Below are 20,657 nucleotides of genomic sequence, written 5' to 3' on the forward strand. Positions count from 1 at the left end.
CCAGTGTTGAATTTAATGTCCCTTTGTTGAATTTACGGCCCTTCTGTTGAATTTAATGTCCCTTTGTTGAATTTAATGTCCTGGTGTTGAATTTAATGTCCCAGTGTTGAATTTAATGTCCCTTTGTTGAATTTAATGTCCTGGTGTTGAATTTAATGTCCCAGTGTTGAATTTAATGTCCCTTTGTTGAATTTACTGCCCTAGTGTTGAATTTAATGTCCTGGTGTTGAATTTAATGTCCCTTTGTTGAATTTACGGCCCTTCTGTTGAATTTAATGTCTCTTTGTTGAATTTACTGCCCTAGTGTTGAATTTAATGTCCCTTTGTTGAATTTACGGCCCTTCTGTTGAATTTAATGTCCCTTTGTTGAATTTACAGCCCTAGTGTTGAATTTAATGTCTCTTTGTTGAATTTACAGCCCTAGTGTTGAATTTAATGTCCCTTTGTTGAATTTACTGCCCTAGTGTTGAATTTAATGTCCCTGTGTTGAATCTAATGTCCCTTTGTTAAATATACGGCCCTAGTGTTGAATTTAATGTCCCTTTGTTGAATTTAATGTCCCTTTGTTGAATTTAATGTCCCTTTGTTGAATTTAATGTCCCTTTGTTGAATTTACGGCCCTTCTGTTGAATTTAATGTCCCTGTGTTGAATTTAATGTCCCTTTGTTGAATTTAATGTCCCTTTGTTGAATTTACGGCCCTTCTGTTGAATTTAATGTCCCTGTGTTGAATCTAATGTCCCTTTGTTAAATATACGGCCCTAGTGTTGAATTTAATGTCCCTGTGTTGAATTTAATGTCCCTTTGTTGAATTTAATGTCCCTTCTGTTGAATTTAATGTCCCAGTGTTGAATTTAATGTCCCTATGTTGAATTTACTGCCCTTCTGTTGAATTTAATGTCCCTTTGTTGAATTTACTGCCCTTCTGTTGAATTTAATGTCCCAGTGTTGAATTTAATGTCCCTATGTTGAATTTACTGCCCTTCTGTTGAATTTAATGTCTCTTTGTTGAATTTACAGCCCTAGTGTTGAATTTAATGTCCCTTTGTTGAATTTACTGCCCTTCTGTTGAATTTAATGTCCCAGTGTTGAATTTAATGTCCCTATGTTGAATTTACTGCCCTTCTGTTGAATTTAATGTCTCTTTGTTGAATTTACAGCCCTAGTGTTGAATTTAATGTCCCTTTGTTGAATTTACAGCCCTAGTGTTGAATTTAATGTCCCTTTGTTGAATTTAATGTCCTGGTGTTGAATTTAATGTCCCAGTGTTGAATTTAATGTCCCTTTGTTGAATTTACTGCCCTAGTGTTGAATTTAATGTCCCTGTGTTGAATCTAATGTCCCTTTGTTGAATTTACGGCCCTTCTGTTGAATTTAATGTCCCTGTGTTGAATTTAATGTCCCTGTGTTGAATCTAATGTCCCTTTGTTAAATATACGGCCCTAGTGTTGAATTTAATGTCCCTTTGTTGAATTTAATGTCCCTTTGTTGAATTTACGGCCCTTCTGTTGAATTTAATGTCCCTTTGTTGAATTTACTGCCCTAGTGTTGAATTTAATGTCCCTGTGTTGAATCTAATGTCCCTTTGTTGAATTTACGGCCCTTCTGTTGAATTTAATGTCCCTTTGTTGAATTTACTGCCCTAGTGTTGAATCTAATGTCCCTTTGTTAAATATACGGCCCTAGTGTTGAATTTAATGTCCCTTTGTTGAATTTAATGTCCCTTTGTTGAATTTACGGCCCTTCTGTTGAATTTAATGTCCCTTTGTTGAATTTACTGCCCTAGTGTTGAATTTAATGTCCCTGTGTTGAATCTAATGTCCCTTTGTTGAATTTACGGCCCTTCTGTTGAATTTAATGTCTCTTTGTTGAATTTACTGCCCTAGTGTTGAATTTAATGTCCCTTTGTTGAATTTACGGCCCTTCTGTTGAATTTAATGTCCCTTTGTTGAATTTACAGCCCTAGTGTTGAATTTAATGTCTCTTTGTTGAATTTACAGCCCTAGTGTTGAATTTAATGTCCCTTTGTTGAATTTACTGCCCTAGTGTTGAATTTAATGTCCCTGTGTTGAATCTAATGTCCCTTTGTTAAATATACGGCCCTAGTGTTGAATTTAATGTCCCTTTGTTGAATTTAATGTCCCTTTGTTGAATTTACGGCCCTTCTGTTGAATTTAATGTCCCTTTGTTGAATTTACTGCCCTAGTGTTGAATTTAATGTCCCTGTGTTGAATCTAATGTCCCTTTGTTGAATTTACGGCCCTTCTGTTGAATTTAATGTCCCTGTGTTGAATTTAATGTCCCTGTGTTGAATCTAATGTCCCTTTGTTAAATATACGGCCCTAGTGTTGAATTTAATGTCCCTGTGTTGAATTTAATGTCCCTTTGTTGAATTTAATGTCCCTTTGTTGAATTTACGGCCCTTCTGTTGAATTTAATGTCCCTGTGTTGAATCTAATGTCCCTTTGTTAAATATACGGCCCTAGTGTTGAATTTAATGTCCCAGTGTTGAATTTACTGCCCTAGTGTTGAATTTAATGTCCCTTTGTTGAATTTACAGCCCTAGTGTTGAATTTAATGTCCCTTTGTTGAATTTACTGCCCTAGTGTTGAATTTAATGTCCCTTTGTTGAATTTACAGCCCTAGTGTTGAATTTAATGTCCCTTTGTTGAATTTACTGCCCTAGTGTTGAATTTAATGTCCCTTTGTTGAATTTACAGCCCTAGTGTTGAATTTAATGTCCCTTTGTTGAATTTACAGCCCTAGTGTTGAATTTAATGTCCCAGTGTTGAATTTAATGTCCCTTTGTTGAATTTACTGCCCTAGTGTTGAATTTAATGTCCCTTTGTTGAATTTACAGCCCTAGTGTTGAATTTAATGTCCCTTTGTTGAATTTACTGCCCTAGTGTTGAATTTAATGTCCCTGTGTTGAATCTAATGTCCCTTTGTTGAATTTAATGTCCCTTTGTTGAATTTACTGCCCTAGTGTTGAATTTAATGTCCCTGTGTTGAATCTAATGTCCCTTTGTTAAATATACGGCCCTAGTGTTGAATCTAATGTCCCTTTGTTGAATTTAATGTCCCTTTGTTAAATATACGGCCCTAGTGTTGAATTTAATGTCCCTTTGTTGAATTTAATGTCCCTTTGTTGAATTTACTGCCCTAGTGTTGAATTTAATGTCCCTGTGTTGAATCTAATGTCCCTTTGTTAAATATACGGCCCTAGTGTTGAATCTAATGTCCCTTTGTTGAATTTAATGTCCCTTTGTTGAATTTACTGCCCTAGTGTTGAATTTAATGTCCCTGTGTTGAATCTAATGTCCCTTTGTTGAATTTAATGTCCCTTTGTTGAATTTACGGCCCTTCTGTTGAATTTAATGTCCCTTTGTTGAATTTACTGCCCTAGTGTTGAATTTAATGTCCCTGTGTTGAATCTAATGTCCCTTTGTTAAATATACGGCCCTAGTGTTGAATTTAATGTCCCTTTGTTGAATTTAATGTCCCTTTGTTGAATTTACGGCCCTTCTGTTGAATTTAATGTCCCTGTGTTGAATCTAATGTCCCTTTGTTAAATATACGGCCCTAGTGTTGAATTTAATGTCCCTGTGTTGAATTTAATGTCCCTTTGTTGAATTTACGGCCCTTCTGTTGAATTTAATGTCCCTTTGTTGAATTTACTGCCCTAGTGTTGAATTTAATGTCCCTGTGTTGAATCTAATGTCCCTTTGTTAAATATACGGCCCTAGTGTTGAATTTAATGTCCCTTTGTTGAATTTAATGTCCCTTTGTTGAATTTACGGCCCTTCTGTTGAATTTAATGTCCCTGTGTTGAATCTAATGTCCCTTTGTTAAATATACGGCCCTAGTGTTGAATTTAATGTCCCTGTGTTGAATTTAATGTCCCTTTGTTGAATTTACTGCCCTAGTGTTGAATTTAATGTCCCTGTGTTGAATTTACTGCCCTAGTGTTGAATTTAATGTCCCTTTGTTGAATTTACTGCCCTAGTGTTGAATTTAATGTCCCTTTGTTGAATTTACTGCCCTAGTGTTGAATTTAATGTCCCTGTGTTGAATCTAATGTCCCTTTGTTGAATTTAATGTCCCTTTGTTGAATTTACGGCCCTTCTGTTGAATTTAATGTCCCTTTGTTGAATTTACTGCCCTAGTGTTGAATTTAATGTCCCTGTGTTGAATCTAATGTCCCTTTGTTAAATATACGGCCCTAGTGTTGAATTTAATGTCCCTTTGTTGAATTTAATGTCCCTTTGTTGAATTTACGGCCCTTCTGTTGAATTTAATGTCCCTTTGTTGAATTTACGGCCCTTCTGTTGAATTTAATGTCCCTGTGTTGAATCTAATGTCCCTTTGTTAAATATACGGCCCTAGTGTTGAATTTAATGTCCCTGTGTTGAATTTAATGTCCCTTTGTTGAATTTAATGTCCCTTTGTTGAATTTACGGCCCTTCTGTTGAATTTAATGTCCCTGTGTTGAATCTAATGTCCCTTTGTTAAATATACGGCCCTAGTGTTGAATTTAATGTCCCAGTGTTGAATTTAATGTCCCTTTGTTGAATTTACTGCCCTAGTGTTGAATTTAATGTCCCTTTGTTGAATTTACAGCCCTAGTGTTGAATTTAATGTCCCTTTGTTGAATTTACTGCCCTAGTGTTGAATTTAATGTCCCTTTGTTGAATTTACAGCCCTAGTGTTGAATTTAATGTCCCTTTGTTGAATTTACAGCCCTAGTGTTGAATTTAATGTCCCAGTGTTGAATTTAATGTCCCTTTGTTGAATTTACAGCCCTAGTGTTGAATTTAATGTCCCTTTGTTGAATTTACAGCCCTAGTGTTGAATTTAATGTCCCTTTGTTGAATTTACTGCCCTAGTGTTGAATTTAATGTCCCTTTGTTGAATTTACAGCCCTAGTGTTGAATTTAATGTCCCTTTGTTGAATTTAATGTCCTGGTGTTGAATTTAATGTCCCTTTGTTGAATTTACGGCCCTTCTGTTGAATTTAATGTCCCTTTGTTGAATTTACAGCCCTAGTGTTGAATTTAATGTCTCTTTGTTGAATTTACAGCCCTAGTGTTGAATTTAATGTCCCTTTGTTGAATTTACTGCCCTAGTGTTGAATTTAATGTCCCTGTGTTGAATCTAATGTCCCTTTGTTAAATATACGGCCCTAGTGTTGAATTTAATGTCCCTTTGTTGAATTTAATGTCCCTTTGTTGAATTTACGGCCCTTCTGTTGAATTTAATGTCCCTTTGTTGAATTTACTGCCCTAGTGTTGAATTTAATGTCCCTGTGTTGAATCTAATGTCCCTTTGTTGAATTTACGGCCCTTCTGTTGAATTTAATGTCCCTGTGTTGAATCTAATGTCCCTTTGTTAAATATACGGCCCTAGTGTTGAATTTAATGTCCCTTTGTTGAATTTAATGTCCCTTTGTTGAATTTACGGCCCTTCTGTTGAATTTAATGTCCCTGTGTTGAATCTAATGTCCCTTTGTTAAATATACGGCCCTAGTGTTGAATTTAATGTCCCAGTGTTGAATTTAATGTCCCTTTGTTGAATTTACAGCCCTAGTGTTGAATTTAATGTCCCTTTGTTGAATTTACTGCCCTAGTGTTGAATTTAATGTCCTGGTGTTGAATTTAATGTCCCAGTGTTGAATTTAATGTCCCTTTGTTGAATTTACGGCCCTTCTGTTGAATTTAATGTCCCTTTGTTGAATTTACAGCCCTAGTGTTGAATTTAATGTCTCTTTGTTGAATTTACAGCCCTAGTGTTGAATTTAATGTCCCTTTGTTGAATTTACTGCCCTAGTGTTGAATTTAATGTCTCTTTGTTGAATTTACGGCCCTTCTGTTGAATTTAATGTCTCTTTGTTGAATTTACAGCCCTAGTGTTGAATTTAATGTCCCTTTGTTGAATTTACAGCCCTCGTGTTGAATTTAATGTCTCTTTGTTGAATTTAATGTCCCTGTGTTGAATTTAATGTCCCTTTGTTGAATTTAATGTCCCTGTGTTGAATTTAATGTCCCTGTGTTGAATTTAATGTCCCTGTGTTGAATTTACGGCCCTTCTGTTGAATTTAATGTCCCTTTGTTGAATTTACAGCCCTAGTGTTGAATTTAATGTCTCTTTGTTGAATTTACAGCCCTAGTTTTGAATTTAATGTCCCTTTGTTGAATTTACGGCCCTTCTGTTAAATTTAATGTCTCTTTGTTGAATTTACAGCCCTAGTTTTGAATTTAATGTCCCTTTGTTGAATTTACGGCCCTTCTGTTGAATTTAATGTCTCTTTGTTGAATTTACTGCCCTAGTGTTGAATTTAATGTCTCTTTGTTGAATTTACAGCCCTAGTGTTGAATTTAATGTCCCAGTGTTGAATTTAATGTCCCAGTGTTGAATTTAATGTCCCTGTGTTGAATTTACGGCCCTTCTGTTGAATTTAATGTCCCTTTGTTGAATTTACAGCCCTAGTGTTGAATTTAATGTCTCTTTGTTGAATTTACAGCCCTAGTTTTGAATTTAATGTCCCTTTGTTGAATTTACGGCCCTTCTGTTGAATTTAATGTCTCTTTGTTGAATTTACAACCCTAGTTTTGAATTTAATGTCCCTTTGTTGAATTTACAGCCCTAGTTTTGAATTTAATGTCCCTTTGTTGAATTTACGGCCCTTCTGTTGAATTTAATGTCTCTTTGTTGAATTTACTGCCCTAGTGTTGAATTTAATGTCTCTTTGTTGAATTTACAGCCCTAGTGTTGAATTTAATGTCCCAGTGTTGAATTTAATGTCCCTTTGTTGAATTTACGGCCCTTCTGTTGAATTTAATGTCTCTTTGTTGAATTTACAGCCCTAGTTTTGAATTTAATGTCCCTTTGTTGAATTTACAGCCCTAGTTTTGAATTTAATGTCCCTTTGTTGAATTTACGGCCCTTCTGTTGAATTTAATGTCTCTTTGTTGAATTTACTGCCCTAGTGTTGAATTTAATGTCTCTTTGTTGAATTTACAGCCCTAGTGTTGAATTTAATGTCCCAGTGTTGAATTTAATGTCCCTTTGTTGAATTTACGGCCCTTCTGTTGAATTTAATGTCCCTTTGTTGAATTTACAGCCCTAGTGTTGAATTTAATGTCTCTTTGTTGAATTTACAGCCCTTGTGTTGAATTTAATGTCCCTTTGTTGAATTTACTGCCCTAGTGTTGAATTTAATGTCTCTTTGTTGAATTTACGGCCCTTCTGTTGAATTTAATGTCTCTTTGTTGAATTTACAGCCCTAGTGTTGAATTTAATGTCCCTTTGTTGAATTTACAGCCCTCGTGTTGAATTTAATGTCTCTTTGTTGAATTTAATGTCCCTGTGTTGAATTTAATGTCCCTTTGTTGAATTTAATGTCCCTGTGTTGAATTTAATGTCCCTGTGTTGAATTTAATGTCCCTGTGTTGAATTTACGGCCCTTCTGTTGAATTTAATGTCTCTTTGTTGAATTTACAGCCCTAGTTTTGAATTTAATGTCCCTTTGTTGAATTTACAGCCCTAGTTTTGAATTTAATGTCCCTTTGTTGAATTTACGGCCCTTCTGTTGAATTTAATGTCTCTTTGTTGAATTTAATGTCCCTGTGTTGAATTTAATGTCCCTGTGTTGAATTTAATGTCTCTTTGTTGAATTTACAGCCCTAGTGTTGAATTTAATGTCCCTTTGTTGAATTTACAGCCCTCGTGTTGAATTTAATGTCTCTTTGTTGAATTTACAGCCTCTGTTTTGAATTTACAGTCCCAGTGTTGAAACCTACAGAAAGTACAAACGTATGAATTAGAAGCAGGAGTAGGTCACTCGGCCCCTCGAGTCTGCTCCGCCATTCAATAAGTTCATGGCAGATCTGATTGTGACCTCAACTCCACATTCCCGTCTACACCCAAAAAACTTTCACCTCCTCACTTATCAAGAATCTATCTACTGCTGCCATTAAATTATTCAAAGACTCTGCTTCCACTGCCTTTTGATGAAGAGAGTTCCAAAGACTCATGACTCTGAGGGAAAAAATTTCTCCTCATCTCTGTCTTAAATGGGTGACCCCTTATTTTTAAACAGTGACCCCCAGTTCTAGATTCTCCCACAAGGGGAAACATCCTTTCCACATCCACCCTGTCAAGACCCCTCAGGATCTTTTATGTTTCAGTCACGTCACCTCTTACTCTTCCAAATTCCAGCGGATACAAGTCTAGCCTGTCGAACCTTCCCTCAAAAGACAACCTGCCCATTCCTGGTATTAGTCTAGTAAACCTTCTCTGAACTGCTTCCATTGCATTTACATCCTTCCTTAAATAAGGAGACCAAAACTGTACACAGTATTCCAGATGTGGTCTCACCAATGCCCTGTGTAGCTGAAGCATAACCTCCATACTTCATATTCAATTCCCCTCACAATAAACAATAACATTCTATTAGCTTTCCTAATTACCTGTCATAAGTACTTGTCATAATGTCATAATATTTAAGGCTATGGGCCAAGTGCTGGCAAATGGGATTAGGTAGACAGGTCAGGTGTTTTAATGCATTGGTGCAGACTCGATGGGCCGAATGGCCTCTTCTGCATTGTATTATTCTGTGATTCTGTGATACTTGCTGTACCTGCATATTAACCTTTTGAGATTTGTGCACTAGGACACCCAGATCCCTCTGTATCTTAGAGCTCTGAATCTCTCACCATTTTGATAATATGCTTTTTTATTTTTCCTGCAAAATAAACAATTTTACACTTTCCCACATTATACTCCATTTGCCAGGTCTTTGCCCACTCACTTAACCTATCTATATCCCTTTGTAGCCTCCTTATGTCCTCTTCGCAGCTTACGTTCCTACCTATCTTTGTGTCATCAGCAAATTTAGCAACCATACCTTCAGTGCCTTCTTCCAAGTCATTTACATAAACTGTAAAAAGTTGAGGCCCCAACACAGATCCTTGTGGCACACCACTCGTTACATCTTGCCAACCAGAAAATGACCCATTTATGCCTACTCTCATTTCGCCAATCTTCTATCCATGCCACTATGTTACCACCTACACCATGAGCTTTTATTTTCTGCAATACACATTTGAAGTGGTATCTTATCAGATGCCTTTTGGAAATCGAAGTACAATAATACGTATACCGTTTTGGATACGGTTGGGGGGGTCGACCTACCACAGGAAAGCCACAGTGGCCAGGTCTCTGGCACTGAGCCTGGCTCAGTGGCTCAGAAGGGAAGGGGGGAGAATAGAAGAGTGATAGTGATAGGAGATTCAATGGTTAGAGGAACAGACAGGAGATTCTGTGGTCGCGAACGAGACTCCCGGATGGTATGTTGCCTCCCGGGTGCCAGGGTCAGGGATGTCTCGGATCGAGTCTACAGGATTCTTAAGGGGGAGGGGGAGCAGCCAGAAGTCGTGGTACACATCGGTACCAATGACACAGCTAGGAAAAGGGCTGAGGACCTGAAAAGCGAATATAGGGAGTTAGGTTGGAAGCTGAAAGACAGGACGAGCAGAGTAGTAATCTCAGGATTGATACCGGTGCCACGTGCTAGTGAGGCTAGAAACAGGGAGCGAGTGCAGCTGAACACATGGCTACAGAACTGGTGTAGGAGGGAGGGATTCAGATATGTAGATCATTGGGATACCTTCTGGGGAAGGTGGGACCTGTACAAGAAGGACGGGTTGCATCTGAACTGGAGGGGCACAAATATCCTGGGCGGGAGGTTTGCTAGAGCTCTTCGGGAGGGTTTAAACTAGTTTGGCAGGGGGATGGGAACCGGAGCTACGGATCAGTGGATGGGGTAGCTGTTGAACAGGCAGATACCGAGTGCAGAGAGTCTGTGAGGAAGGTTAGACAGTTGACAGGGCAAAGTTGCAGCCAGTATGATGGGTTGAAGTGTGTCTATTTTAACACAAGAAGTGTCAGGAATAAGGGTGATGAACTTAGAGCATGGATCAGTACTTGGAGCTACGATGTTGTGGCCATTACGGAGACGTGGATATCACAGGGGCAGGAATGGATGTTGGATGTTCCGGGGTTTAGATGTTTCAAAAGGAATAGGGAGGGAGGTAAAAGAGGTGGGGAGTGGCATTGTTAATCAGGGATAGTATCACAGCTGCAGAAAGGGAGGACGTCGAGGAGGGTTTGTCTACTGAGTCATTATGGGTGGAAGTCAGAAGCAGGAAAAGAGCAGTCACTTTGTTGGCAGTTTTCTATAGACCACCCAATAACAACAGAGACATGGAGGAACAGATTGGGAGGCAGATTTTGGAAAGATGGAGAAGTAACAGGGTTGCTGTCATGGGTGACTTCAACTTCCCTAATATTGATTGGAACCTCCTTAGTGCAAATAGTTTGGATGGAGCAGTTTTTGTCAGATGTGTCCAGGAAGGTTTCCTGACTCAATATGTAGATAGGCCGACTAGAGGGGAGGCTATGTTGGACTTGGTGCTTGGCAACGAACCAGGCCAGGTGGCAGCTCTCTTGGTGGGACAGCATTTCGGTGATAGTGATCACAACTCCCTGACCTTTACTATAGTCATGGAGAGGGACAGGAGCAGACGGGAAGGGAAAATATTTAATTGGGGGAGGGGGAATTACAATGCTATTAGGCAGGATCTGGGGAGCATAAATTGGGAACAGATGTTCTCAGGGAAATGCATGACAGAAATGTGGAGGTTGTTCAGGGAGCACTTGCTGCGACTGCTGGATAGGTTTGTCCCGATGAGGCCGGGAAGGGGTGGTAGGGTGAAGAAACCTTGGATGACAAGAGATGTGGAACAATTAGTCAAGAGGAAGAAGGAAGCTTACTTAAGGTTGAGGAAGCAAGGATCAGACAGGGCTCTAGAGGGTTACAAGGTAGCCAGGAAGGAACTGAAGAATGGACTTAGGAGAGCTAGAAGGGGACATGAAAATGTCTTGGCGGGTAGGATTAAGGAAAATCCCAAGGCGTTCTACACTTATGTGAGGAACAAGAGGATGGCCAGAGTGAGGGTAGGGCCGATCAGGGATAGTGGAGGGAACTTGTGCTTGGAGTCGGAGGAGGTAGGGGAGGTCCTAAATGAATACTTTGCTTCAGTATTCACTAGTGAGAGGGACCTGGTCGTTTGTGAGGACAGCGTGGAACAGGCTGATATGCTCGAACAGGTTGAGGTTAAGAGGGAGGATGTGCTGGAAATTTTGAATGATATGAGGACAGATAAGTCCCCGGGGCCAGACGGGATATACCCAAGGATATTACGGGAAGCGAGGGAAGAGGTTGCTGCGCCTTTGGCGATGATCTTTGCATCTTCACTTTCCACTGGAGTAGTACCAGATGATTGGAGGGTGGCAAATGTTATTCCCTTGTTCAAGAAAGGGAATAGGGATAACCCTGGAAATTAAAGACCAGTCAGTCTTACGTTGGTAGTGGGCAAATTATTGGAGAGGATTCTGAGATACAGGATTTATGATTATTTGGAAAAGCATGGTTTGATTAGAGACAGTCAGCATGGCTTTGTGAGGGGCAGGTCATGCCTCACAAGCCTTATTGAATTCTTTGAAGATGTGACAAAACACGTTGATGAAGGAAGAGCAGTGGATGTGGTGTATATGGATTTTAGCAAGGCATTTGATAAGGTTCCCCATGGTAGGCTCATTCAGAAAGTAAGGAGGCATGGGATTCAGGGAAAGTTGGCTGTCTGGATACAGAATTGGCTGGCCCATAGAAGTCAGAGGGTGGTAGTAGATGGAAAGTATTCAGCATGGAGCTCGGTGAGCAGTAGTGTTCCACAAGGGTCTGTTCTGGGACCTCTGCTCTTTGTGATTTTTATAAATGACTTGGATGAGGAAGTGGAAGGCTGGGTTAGCAAGTTTGCTGATGACACGAAGGTTGCTGGAGTTGTGGATAGTGTGGAAGGCTGTTGTAGGTTGCAACGGGACATTGACAGGATGCAGAGCTGGGCTGAGAAGTGGCAGATGGAGTTCAACCTGGAAAAGTGTGAAGTGATTCATTTTGGAAGGTCGAATTTGAATGCGGAATACAGGCTTAAAGACAGGATTCTTGGTAGTGTGGAGGAACAGAGGGATCTTGGGGTCCATGTCCATAGATCGCTCAAAGTTGCCACCCAAGTTGATAGGGTTGTTAAGAAGGCGTATGGTGTGTTGGCTTTCATTAACAGGGGGATTGAGTTTAAGAGCCGCGAGGTTATGCTGCAGCTCTATAAGGCCCTGGTTCGACCACACTTGGAATATTGTGTTCAGTTCTGGTCGCCTCATTATAGGAAGGATGTGGAAGCTGCCTGGACAGGATGCTGCCTGGACAGGAGGGAATGTCCAACGAATAAAGATTGAGGGAGCTAGGGCTTTTCTCATTGGAGCGAAGAAGGATGAGAGGTGACTTGATAGAGGGGTACAAGATGATGAGAGGCATAGATAGAGTGGATAGTCAGAGACTTTTTCCCAGGGTGGAAAGGGATATCACCAGGGCCATAATTTTAAGGTGATTGGAGGAAGGTTTCGGGGAGATGTCAGAGGTAGGTTCTTTACGCAGAGAGTGGTGGGTGCATGGAATGCGCTGCCAGCGGTGGTAGTAGAAGCAGATACATTAGGGACATTTAAGCGACTCTTGGATAGGTACATGGATGATAGTAGAATGAAGTGTAGGTATTTAGTTTGATCTTCGAGTAGGTTAAAGGTTCGGCACAACATCGTGGGCCAAAGGGCCTGTACTGTGCTGTACTGTTCTATGTTCTATATATCCACCGGTTCATCTTTATCCACAGCACATTACTTCTTCAAAGAATTCCAATCAATTGGTTAAACATGATTTCCCTTTCACAAAACCATGTTGACTCTCTGATTACTTTGAATTTTTCTAAGTACCCTGCTATAAAGTCTTTAATAATAGCTTCTAACATTTTCCCCAAGACAGATGTTAACTGACCTTTAGTTTCCTGCTATAATAATAATATAATATAATATAATATAAAAACAAGAAATGCTGGAAATACTCAGCAGGTCTGGCAGCATCTGTGGAGAGAGAAACAGAGTTAATGTTTCGGGTCAGTGACCCTTCTTCGGTTCTGAAGAAGGGTCACTGACTTGAAACGTTAACTCTGCTTTTCTCTCCACAGATGCTGCCAGACCTGCTGAGTATTTCCAGCATTTCTTGTTTTTAGTTCAGATTTCCAGCATCCGCAGTATTTTGCTTTTATTTTAGTGTAGTTTCCTGCTTTCTGTCTCGCTCCTTTTTGAATAAAGGAGTTACATTTGCATTGAATTGAAGTAGGAAATTGCCTTTTCTGAACTGCTTTATCACTAACATTGACTTCCTCTTTACTGTTAATACAGATTTTGCCATTAAAATTAAACTCAAAATATAGAGGTTCTGCAAGAGTTTTATTTTTAAAACAAATCTCTTTTGTATCTCAGGTTTGCTGGGCCAGAGTCCACTCGGACTGAATATCTACACGTAATAATGAAGACAGTGGCTAGTCAGCAACTATGCAACTCACACACTTTCTTTATTTTTGCCAGGCCTCGAACGAGAAGCTCTATTGTACCTGGTAAATATGGATATGGAAGAGTGCCTTACATATTACCACTGCAAACTCTCATAGGACAGCTATCACAACAAGCTAAGAGGCAGAAGTATCAGAGACTTAGAGGATATGGACATACTCAGAATGGAAAACCATCTGCTTTCAGCCATCTCAATTTGTATCAAGGTAGCTTTCAGGCCCGGCTTCAGCCACGAGCTTTCAATTCCCCGAATCATCAGCCGACTTCTCATTACTCACAGACTTTTCACTTGTCTCAAGGTACCTATCCCAATAATAATTCATCAAGTCTTCCCAGCCAAGCTATCCAACAGGGAGACCAAGACAACGTGCAGGTGACAGCTACAAACATGATCAGCTGCACGGGAGCCTACAAGCAGTACAGATTGTGTAATATTGATGTAAGTACTTCAACCACAGTTCCTGATAAAAGTCTATTTCTTGGAGAAGGATGATTTGAACTGGTCACAGGTTTGAAGTTATTTTACTGTTTTAAAGACACTTCAGTGCTGAGGGTCAGATAACTGATACCTTTATTTTCCTTTTAATTTCCCCATCTCTCGTAAAGGTGCTGACTTGGGCTAATGGGACAGTTCCATGGGTGAGTCTTGGCCAGCTATTCAACAGTGCTAAGCATCACAGCCAGCCTCAATCCTGCGCAGGTATAAAGGTGCTGTTTTCCCTCCCCGCCTTCGTGCCCCGCCCCCTCCCGTGCTGATTGGTGAGGCCACATCTGGAATATTGTGTGCAGTTTTGGTCTCCTTATCTGAGGAAGGATGTTCTTGCTATTTAGGGAGTGCAGCGAAGGTTTACCAGACTGATTCCTGGGATGGCGGGATTGATATATGAGGAGAGATTGAGTCGGTTAGGATTATATTTGCTGGAGTTCAGAAGAGTGAGGGGGAATCTCATAGAAGCCTATAAAATTCTAACAGGACTTGACAGGAAAGATGTTCCCGATGATGAGGGAGTCCAGAACCAGGGGTCGTAGTCCAAGGATACGGGGTAAACCTTTCAGGACTGAGATAAGAAATGTCTTCACCCAGAGAGTGGTGAGCCTGTGGAATTCGCTACCACAGAAAGCATTTGAGGCCAAAACATTGTATGCTTTCAAGAAGGAGTTAGATATAGCTCTTGGGTCTAAAGGGATCAAAGGGTATGGGGAGAAAGCGGGAACAGGTTACTGAGTTGGATGATCAGCCATGATCATAATGAATGGTGCAGCCGGCTCGAAGGGCCGAATGGCCTACTCCTGCTCCTATTTTCTATGTTTCTATGTTATGATTTGTGCTTTCAGCCAACACTACCTGTGCTATTTATTGGCTGCATGTCTCCTGATGTGAAGCCAAGATGCGTCAAGATTCTCTGATGCTTCACTGGAGGCCTTGATGCAGGCAGTGGACAGGAGGAGAATATCCTCTTCCCCAGGAGACAGGAAGGCTTCTAGGCATCTAATGAAGAGGCAGTGGGAGGAGATAGCTGAGGACATACGGTTTTGGATACTGTTGGGGGGTGATGGCCTATCAGGGGAAAACAACAGCAGCAGCCAGAGCAGTGGCACCACGGCTGGCACTGTTGTTCAGCAGGGAGGGACAAAGGGCAGAAGAGCAATAGTTATAGGGGACTCTATAGTCAGGGGCACAGATAGGCGCTTCTGTGGACGTGAAAGAGACTCCAGGATGGTATGTTGCCTCCCTGGTGCCAGGGTCAAGGATGTCTCTGAACGGACAGGGGGCATTCTGAAGGGGGAGGGTGAACAGCCAGAGGTTGTGGTACACATCGGTACCAATGACATAGGCAGGAAGAGTGACGAGGTCCTGCAAGGGGAGTTTAGGGAGTTAGGTAGAAAGTTAAAAGACAGGACCTCTAGGGTTGTAATCCCGGGATTACTCCCTGTGCCACGTGCCAGTGAGGCTAGAAATAGGAAGATAGTGCAGCTAAACACATGGAAGAGCAGCTGGTGTAGGAGGGAGGGTTTCAGATATCTGGATCATTGGGATCTCTTCAGGGACAGGTGGGACCTGTACAAGAAGGACGGGTTGCATCTAAACTGGAGGGGCACAAATATCCTGGCTGCGAGGTTTGCTAGCGTCACTCGGGAGGGTTTAAACTTGTGTGGCAGGGGGGTGGGAACCAGAGCAGTAGGACAGCAGGTGAAATAAATGAGGGGGAACTAGTAAATAAGGCCAGTAGGACTAAGAGGAAGAGCAGGCAGGGAGATGTTGCTGAGCACAGCGGGACTGGTGGTCTGAAGTGCATTTGTTTCAATGCGAGAAGTATAACTGGTAAGGCAGATAAACTTAGAGCTTGGATGAGTACTTGGAACTATGATGTTGTTGCTATTACAGAGACTTGGTTGAGGGAAGGACAGGATTGGCAGCTAAATGTTCCAGGATTTAGAAGCATCAGGCAGGATAGAGGGGGATGTAAAAGGGGTGGGGGAGTTGCATTACTGGTTAAGGAGAATAGCACAGCTGTACTGAGGGAGGACACCTCGGAGGGATCATGCAGCGAGGCAATATGGGTAGAGCTCAGGAATAGGAAAGGTGCAGTCACGATGTTGGGGGTTTACGACAGGCCTCCCAACAGCCAGCGGGAGGGAGAGGAGCAGATATGTAGACAGATTTTGGAAAGATGTAAAGGTAACAGGGTTGTAGTGGTGGGTGATTTTAACTTCCCAAATATTGACTGGGACTCACTTAGTGCTCGGGGCTTGGATGGGGCAGAATTTCTAAGGAGCGTCCAGGAGGGCTTCTTGAAACAATATGTAGATAGTCCAACTCGGGATGGGGCCGTACTGGACCTGGTATTGGGGAATGAGCCCGGCCAGGTGGTCGAAGTTTCAGTCGGGGAGCATTTTGGTAACAGAGACCATAATTCCATAAGTTTTAAGGTACTTGTGGATAAGGATAAGAGTAGTCCTCGGGTGAAGGTGCTAAATTGGGGGAAGGCTAATTATAACAATATTAGGCAGGAACTGAAGAATTTAGATTGGGGACGGCTGTTTGAGGGTAAATCAACATCTGACATGTGGGCGTCTTTCAAACGTCAGTTGATTAGAATCCAGGACCAGCATGTTCCTGTGAGGAAGAAGGATAAGTTTGGCAAGTTTCGGGAACCTTGGATAACGAGGGATATTGTGAGCCGAGTCAAAAAGAAAAAGGAAGTATTTGTAAGGGTTGGAAGGCTGGGAACAGCCGAAGCCCTTGAGGAATATAAAGACAGTAGGAAGGAACTTAAGCAAGGAGTCAGGAGGGCTAAAAGGGTCATGAAATGTCATTGGCAAACAGGATTAAGGAGAATCCCAAGGCTTTTTATATGTATATAAAGAGCAAGAGGGTAACCAGGGAAAGGGTTGGCCCGCTCAAGGACAGAGGAGGGAATCTATGTGTGGAGCCAGAGGAAATGGGCGAGGTACTAAATGAGTACTTTGCATCAGTATTCACCAAAGAGATGGACTTGGTGGATGATGAGTCTAGGGAAGGGACTGTAGATAGTCTGGGGCATGTCATCTTCCACAATCCTTAGCTTTTCTGAGTGAGGTAGGCAAATTATTGTTTTTGTAGCACAAATACAATTTTATGCCATTTTCCGTTGGAGAGTGGACTCTCACAAGGCAGTTCCTTCGTACGTTTGTTTTAAAATAATTTTTTATCTGCACTTCCTGGAGGTGAAAAGTAAGTAGCCAAGAATGGCTCATTTGTCCTTGGCATCTTGAAGTCGTGAATCTAGAAATCATATCTATTGAGAAGACATCAAAATCATAACTTGAACGGCGAATCACTATCCACAATTCTTCTTCAATCCTGGACTACTCAACAATGAGATCCTTTCACTTTGATATAATCATGCTGTCATACTCACCTGGACAGCATGAATGCAGCAGATTCAATATGTCAGATTATGTTCCACACATGTTGGGTGCTCCAGTTTTTTCCAATACTATGCCTTGGCAAATGAATAAGGCCAGTGCATGGAACTTGGACACTTTACCAGTTGATATTATTATTTTTTTAAATTTACCTCTCTACAAGTTATAATTGTGAATTTCCATTCCAACAGTCATGCCCACAAAGTGACAGAGACATTAGAGGGGTACAGTGCGCATCCTACAACAATCAACCTTTCATGGGACGATTCTACGAGTGGGAGCCTTTCACGAATGGTAAGCGTAGAAAGCATTATTGCAGGGGCAGGAACTCTGAGGAGTCTCTATCTGTTCAGATTGAAATGTTACAATTCAGCTGGGTGATTTTTTGTCTGGGGTTTGCTGCTGTTAAAGAACTCCACAGTCAACATGTTTTTATGAAAGGGAAATCATGTTTGACTAATTTCATCGAGTTCTGTGAGGAAGTAGCACACAACATGGATAAAGGGGAACCTGTGGATGTGCTATATTTAGATTTCCAGAAGGCATTTGACAAGGTGCCACATCAAAGGTTACTAAGAAAAATAAGAACTCTTGGTGTTGGAGGTGACATATTAACATGGATAGAGGATTGGTTAGCTAACAGGAAACAGAGAGTAGGCATAAATGGGTCATTTTTGGGTTGGCAAGATGTGATGAGCGGAGTGCCACGGGCATCAGTGCTGGGACATCAACTATTTACAAGTTATATCAATGACTTGGATGAAGGGACCAAATGTATGGTTGGTAAATTTGCTGATGACAGAAAGATAGGTAGGAGAGTAAGTTGTGAAGAGGACATAAGGAGTCTGCAAAGGCATATAGATAGGTTAAGTGAGTGGGCAAAGACCTGGCAAATGGAGTAAAATGTGGGAAAATGTGAACTTATCTATTTTGGCGGGAAGAATAGTAAAGCAACATATTAGTTAAATGGAGAGAGGTTGCAGAACTCAGAGGTACTCAGAGGTAACTCACAAAAGGTTGGTATGCAGATACAGCAAGTTAGTAGGAAGGCAAATGGAATGTTGTCATTTATTGCAAGGAGAATGGAATATAAAAGTAGGGATGTTTTGCTACAGTTGTACAGGGTATTGGTGAGACCACATCTGGAGTATTGTGTACAGTTTTCGTCTCTTTATTTAAGAAAGGATATAAAGGCATTAGAGGCAGTTCAGAGAAGGTTCTCTCAACTGATACCTGGCATGAGGAAAGTTTGGACAGGTTGGGTCTGTATCCTTTGGAGTTTCGAAGAATGAGAGGTGATCTTATTGAAACATACAAGATCCTGAGGGGACGTGACAGGGTGGATACTGAAAGGATGTTTCCCCTTGTGGGAGAGACTAGAACTAGGGGACACAGTTTAAAAATAAGGGTTTGCCCATTTAAGATGGAGATGAGGAGAAATGTTTTCTGAGGGTTGAGAGTGTTTGGAACTCTCTTCCCCAGAGTATGGTGGAGGCAGGGTCATTGAATATTTTTAAGGTAGAGATAGATAAATTCTTGACCAACTCTTGAGTCAAAGAGTATCGGGGTAGGCGGGAAAGTGGAGTTGAGGCCACAATCAGATCAGCCATGATCTTATTGAATGGCGGAGCAGGCTCAAAGGAGGCTGAATGGCCGACTCCTGCTCCTAATTGGTATTGGTAAATTTGTGTTGGTATGAGCATGTTCGAATGTTTATCAGGTAATGAGTCAAGGAGCTGATACACTGAGGAGTGGTCTTGTATAATTGTGTAACTTGGGCTATAACTATGATTAATGTTTTGAAAGAGTCATTAATGCATTGTAATTATTCACATTGATTTCAATATTGTTTCAGCATTTTTGTGTACTTACAGCAGATGGCAGTGAGTCTTGTATGCTGGTCTAGTAGTATTACACACTTCAAAGTGAAAGAGTTCTGTTGGTGGCTGCTGGGCGAGTTAGCGGGGAAGAGGCTCTCAGAATCATTCTATGCTGTCTTGTCTTGTGATGTGTCACTATTCTGTGGAAAAAAGTTATTTCGAAAAACAGTTCCTGGAAGGATTTCAGCATTGAGGAAATTTAGAACTACTTCACCAATGATTGGTGAAAAAAAAATAGGTGGGAGGGCCTGTTGTGATGAGGACATAAAGGAATCTGCAAGGGGATATAGATAGGTTGAGTGAGTGGGCAAAAACATGGTAGATGGAGGTTAATGTAGGAAAGTGTGAGGTCATGCACTTTGGTAGGAAGAATCAAAAGACAGACTATTATTTAAATGGAGAGAGACTTTAAAAAAAGTGCAACACAGAGGGATCTGGGTGTTCTTGTACATGAAACACAAAAAGTTAGCATGCAGGTGCAGCAAGTAATTAAGAAGGCAAATGGAATTTTGACCTTTATTGATTGGGGGTTGGAGTTTAAAAATAGGGAAGTCTTGTTACAACTGTACAGGGTGTTGGCGAGGCCGCACCTGGAGTAATGTGTACAGTTTTGGTCCCAGTATTTAAGAAAGGATATACTGGCACTAGAGGCAGTTCAAAAGAGATTCACTAGGCTGATTCCTGGGATGAAGGGGTTGACTTATCAAGAACGGCTAAACAGGTTAAGCGTTTATTCATTAGAGTTTAGAAGAATGAGGGGTGATCTTATTGAAACTTACAAGATTCTGAGGGGGCTTGACAGGGTAGATGTTGAGAAGATATTTCCACTAGTGGGGGTATCTCGAACTAGGGGACATAGTTACAGAATAAGGGTCACTCATTAACAATGAGTTATAGAGTCATAGACTCAGCACAGCATAGAAACAGGCCCTTCGACCCACCGCGTCCATGCCGACCATAATGCCTATCTATACTAATCCCACCTGCCTGCATTAATTCCATATCCCTCTATGCCTTGCTCATTCAAGCACCTGTCCAGATGCCTCTTAAATGTTGCTACTGTTCCTGCCTCCACCACCTCCTCAGGCAGCTCAGTCCAGATACCCACTATTCTTTGTGTGAAAAATTTGCCCCTTTGAAGGGCGGCACAGTGGCGCAGTGGTTAGCACCGCAGCCTCACAGCTCCAGCGACCCAGGTTCAATTCTGGGTATTGTCTGTGTGGAGTTTGCAAGTTCTCCCTGTGTCTGCGTGGGTTTCCTCCGGGTGCTCCGGTTTCCTCCCACATGCCAAAGACTTGCAGGTTGATAGGTAAATTGGCCATTATAAATTGCCCCTAGTATAGGT

The 20,657-nt window shown here is 41.2% G+C and overlaps 1 protein-coding gene across 1 annotated transcript in view; it reads left to right on the forward strand.

Moving 5' to 3' along the window:
* The window catches only part of LOC137350551 (thrombospondin type-1 domain-containing protein 4-like), a 471,004-nt gene that overhangs the window by 45,363 nt on the left and 404,984 nt on the right, over positions 1–20,657 (forward strand). The window contains exons 7-8 of the mRNA XM_068015210.1: positions 13,434–13,962; positions 17,624–17,726. Coding sequence (XP_067871311.1) covers positions 13,434–13,962; positions 17,624–17,726 — 632 coding nt within the window. The remainder of the gene's footprint in view (positions 1–13,433; positions 13,963–17,623; positions 17,727–20,657) is intronic.

The sequence above is a fragment of the Heterodontus francisci genome, chromosome 35, assembly GCF_036365525.1.
Source record: "Heterodontus francisci isolate sHetFra1 chromosome 35, sHetFra1.hap1, whole genome shotgun sequence".
In the NCBI taxonomy this organism is placed as follows: domain Eukaryota; kingdom Metazoa; phylum Chordata; class Chondrichthyes; order Heterodontiformes; family Heterodontidae; genus Heterodontus; species Heterodontus francisci.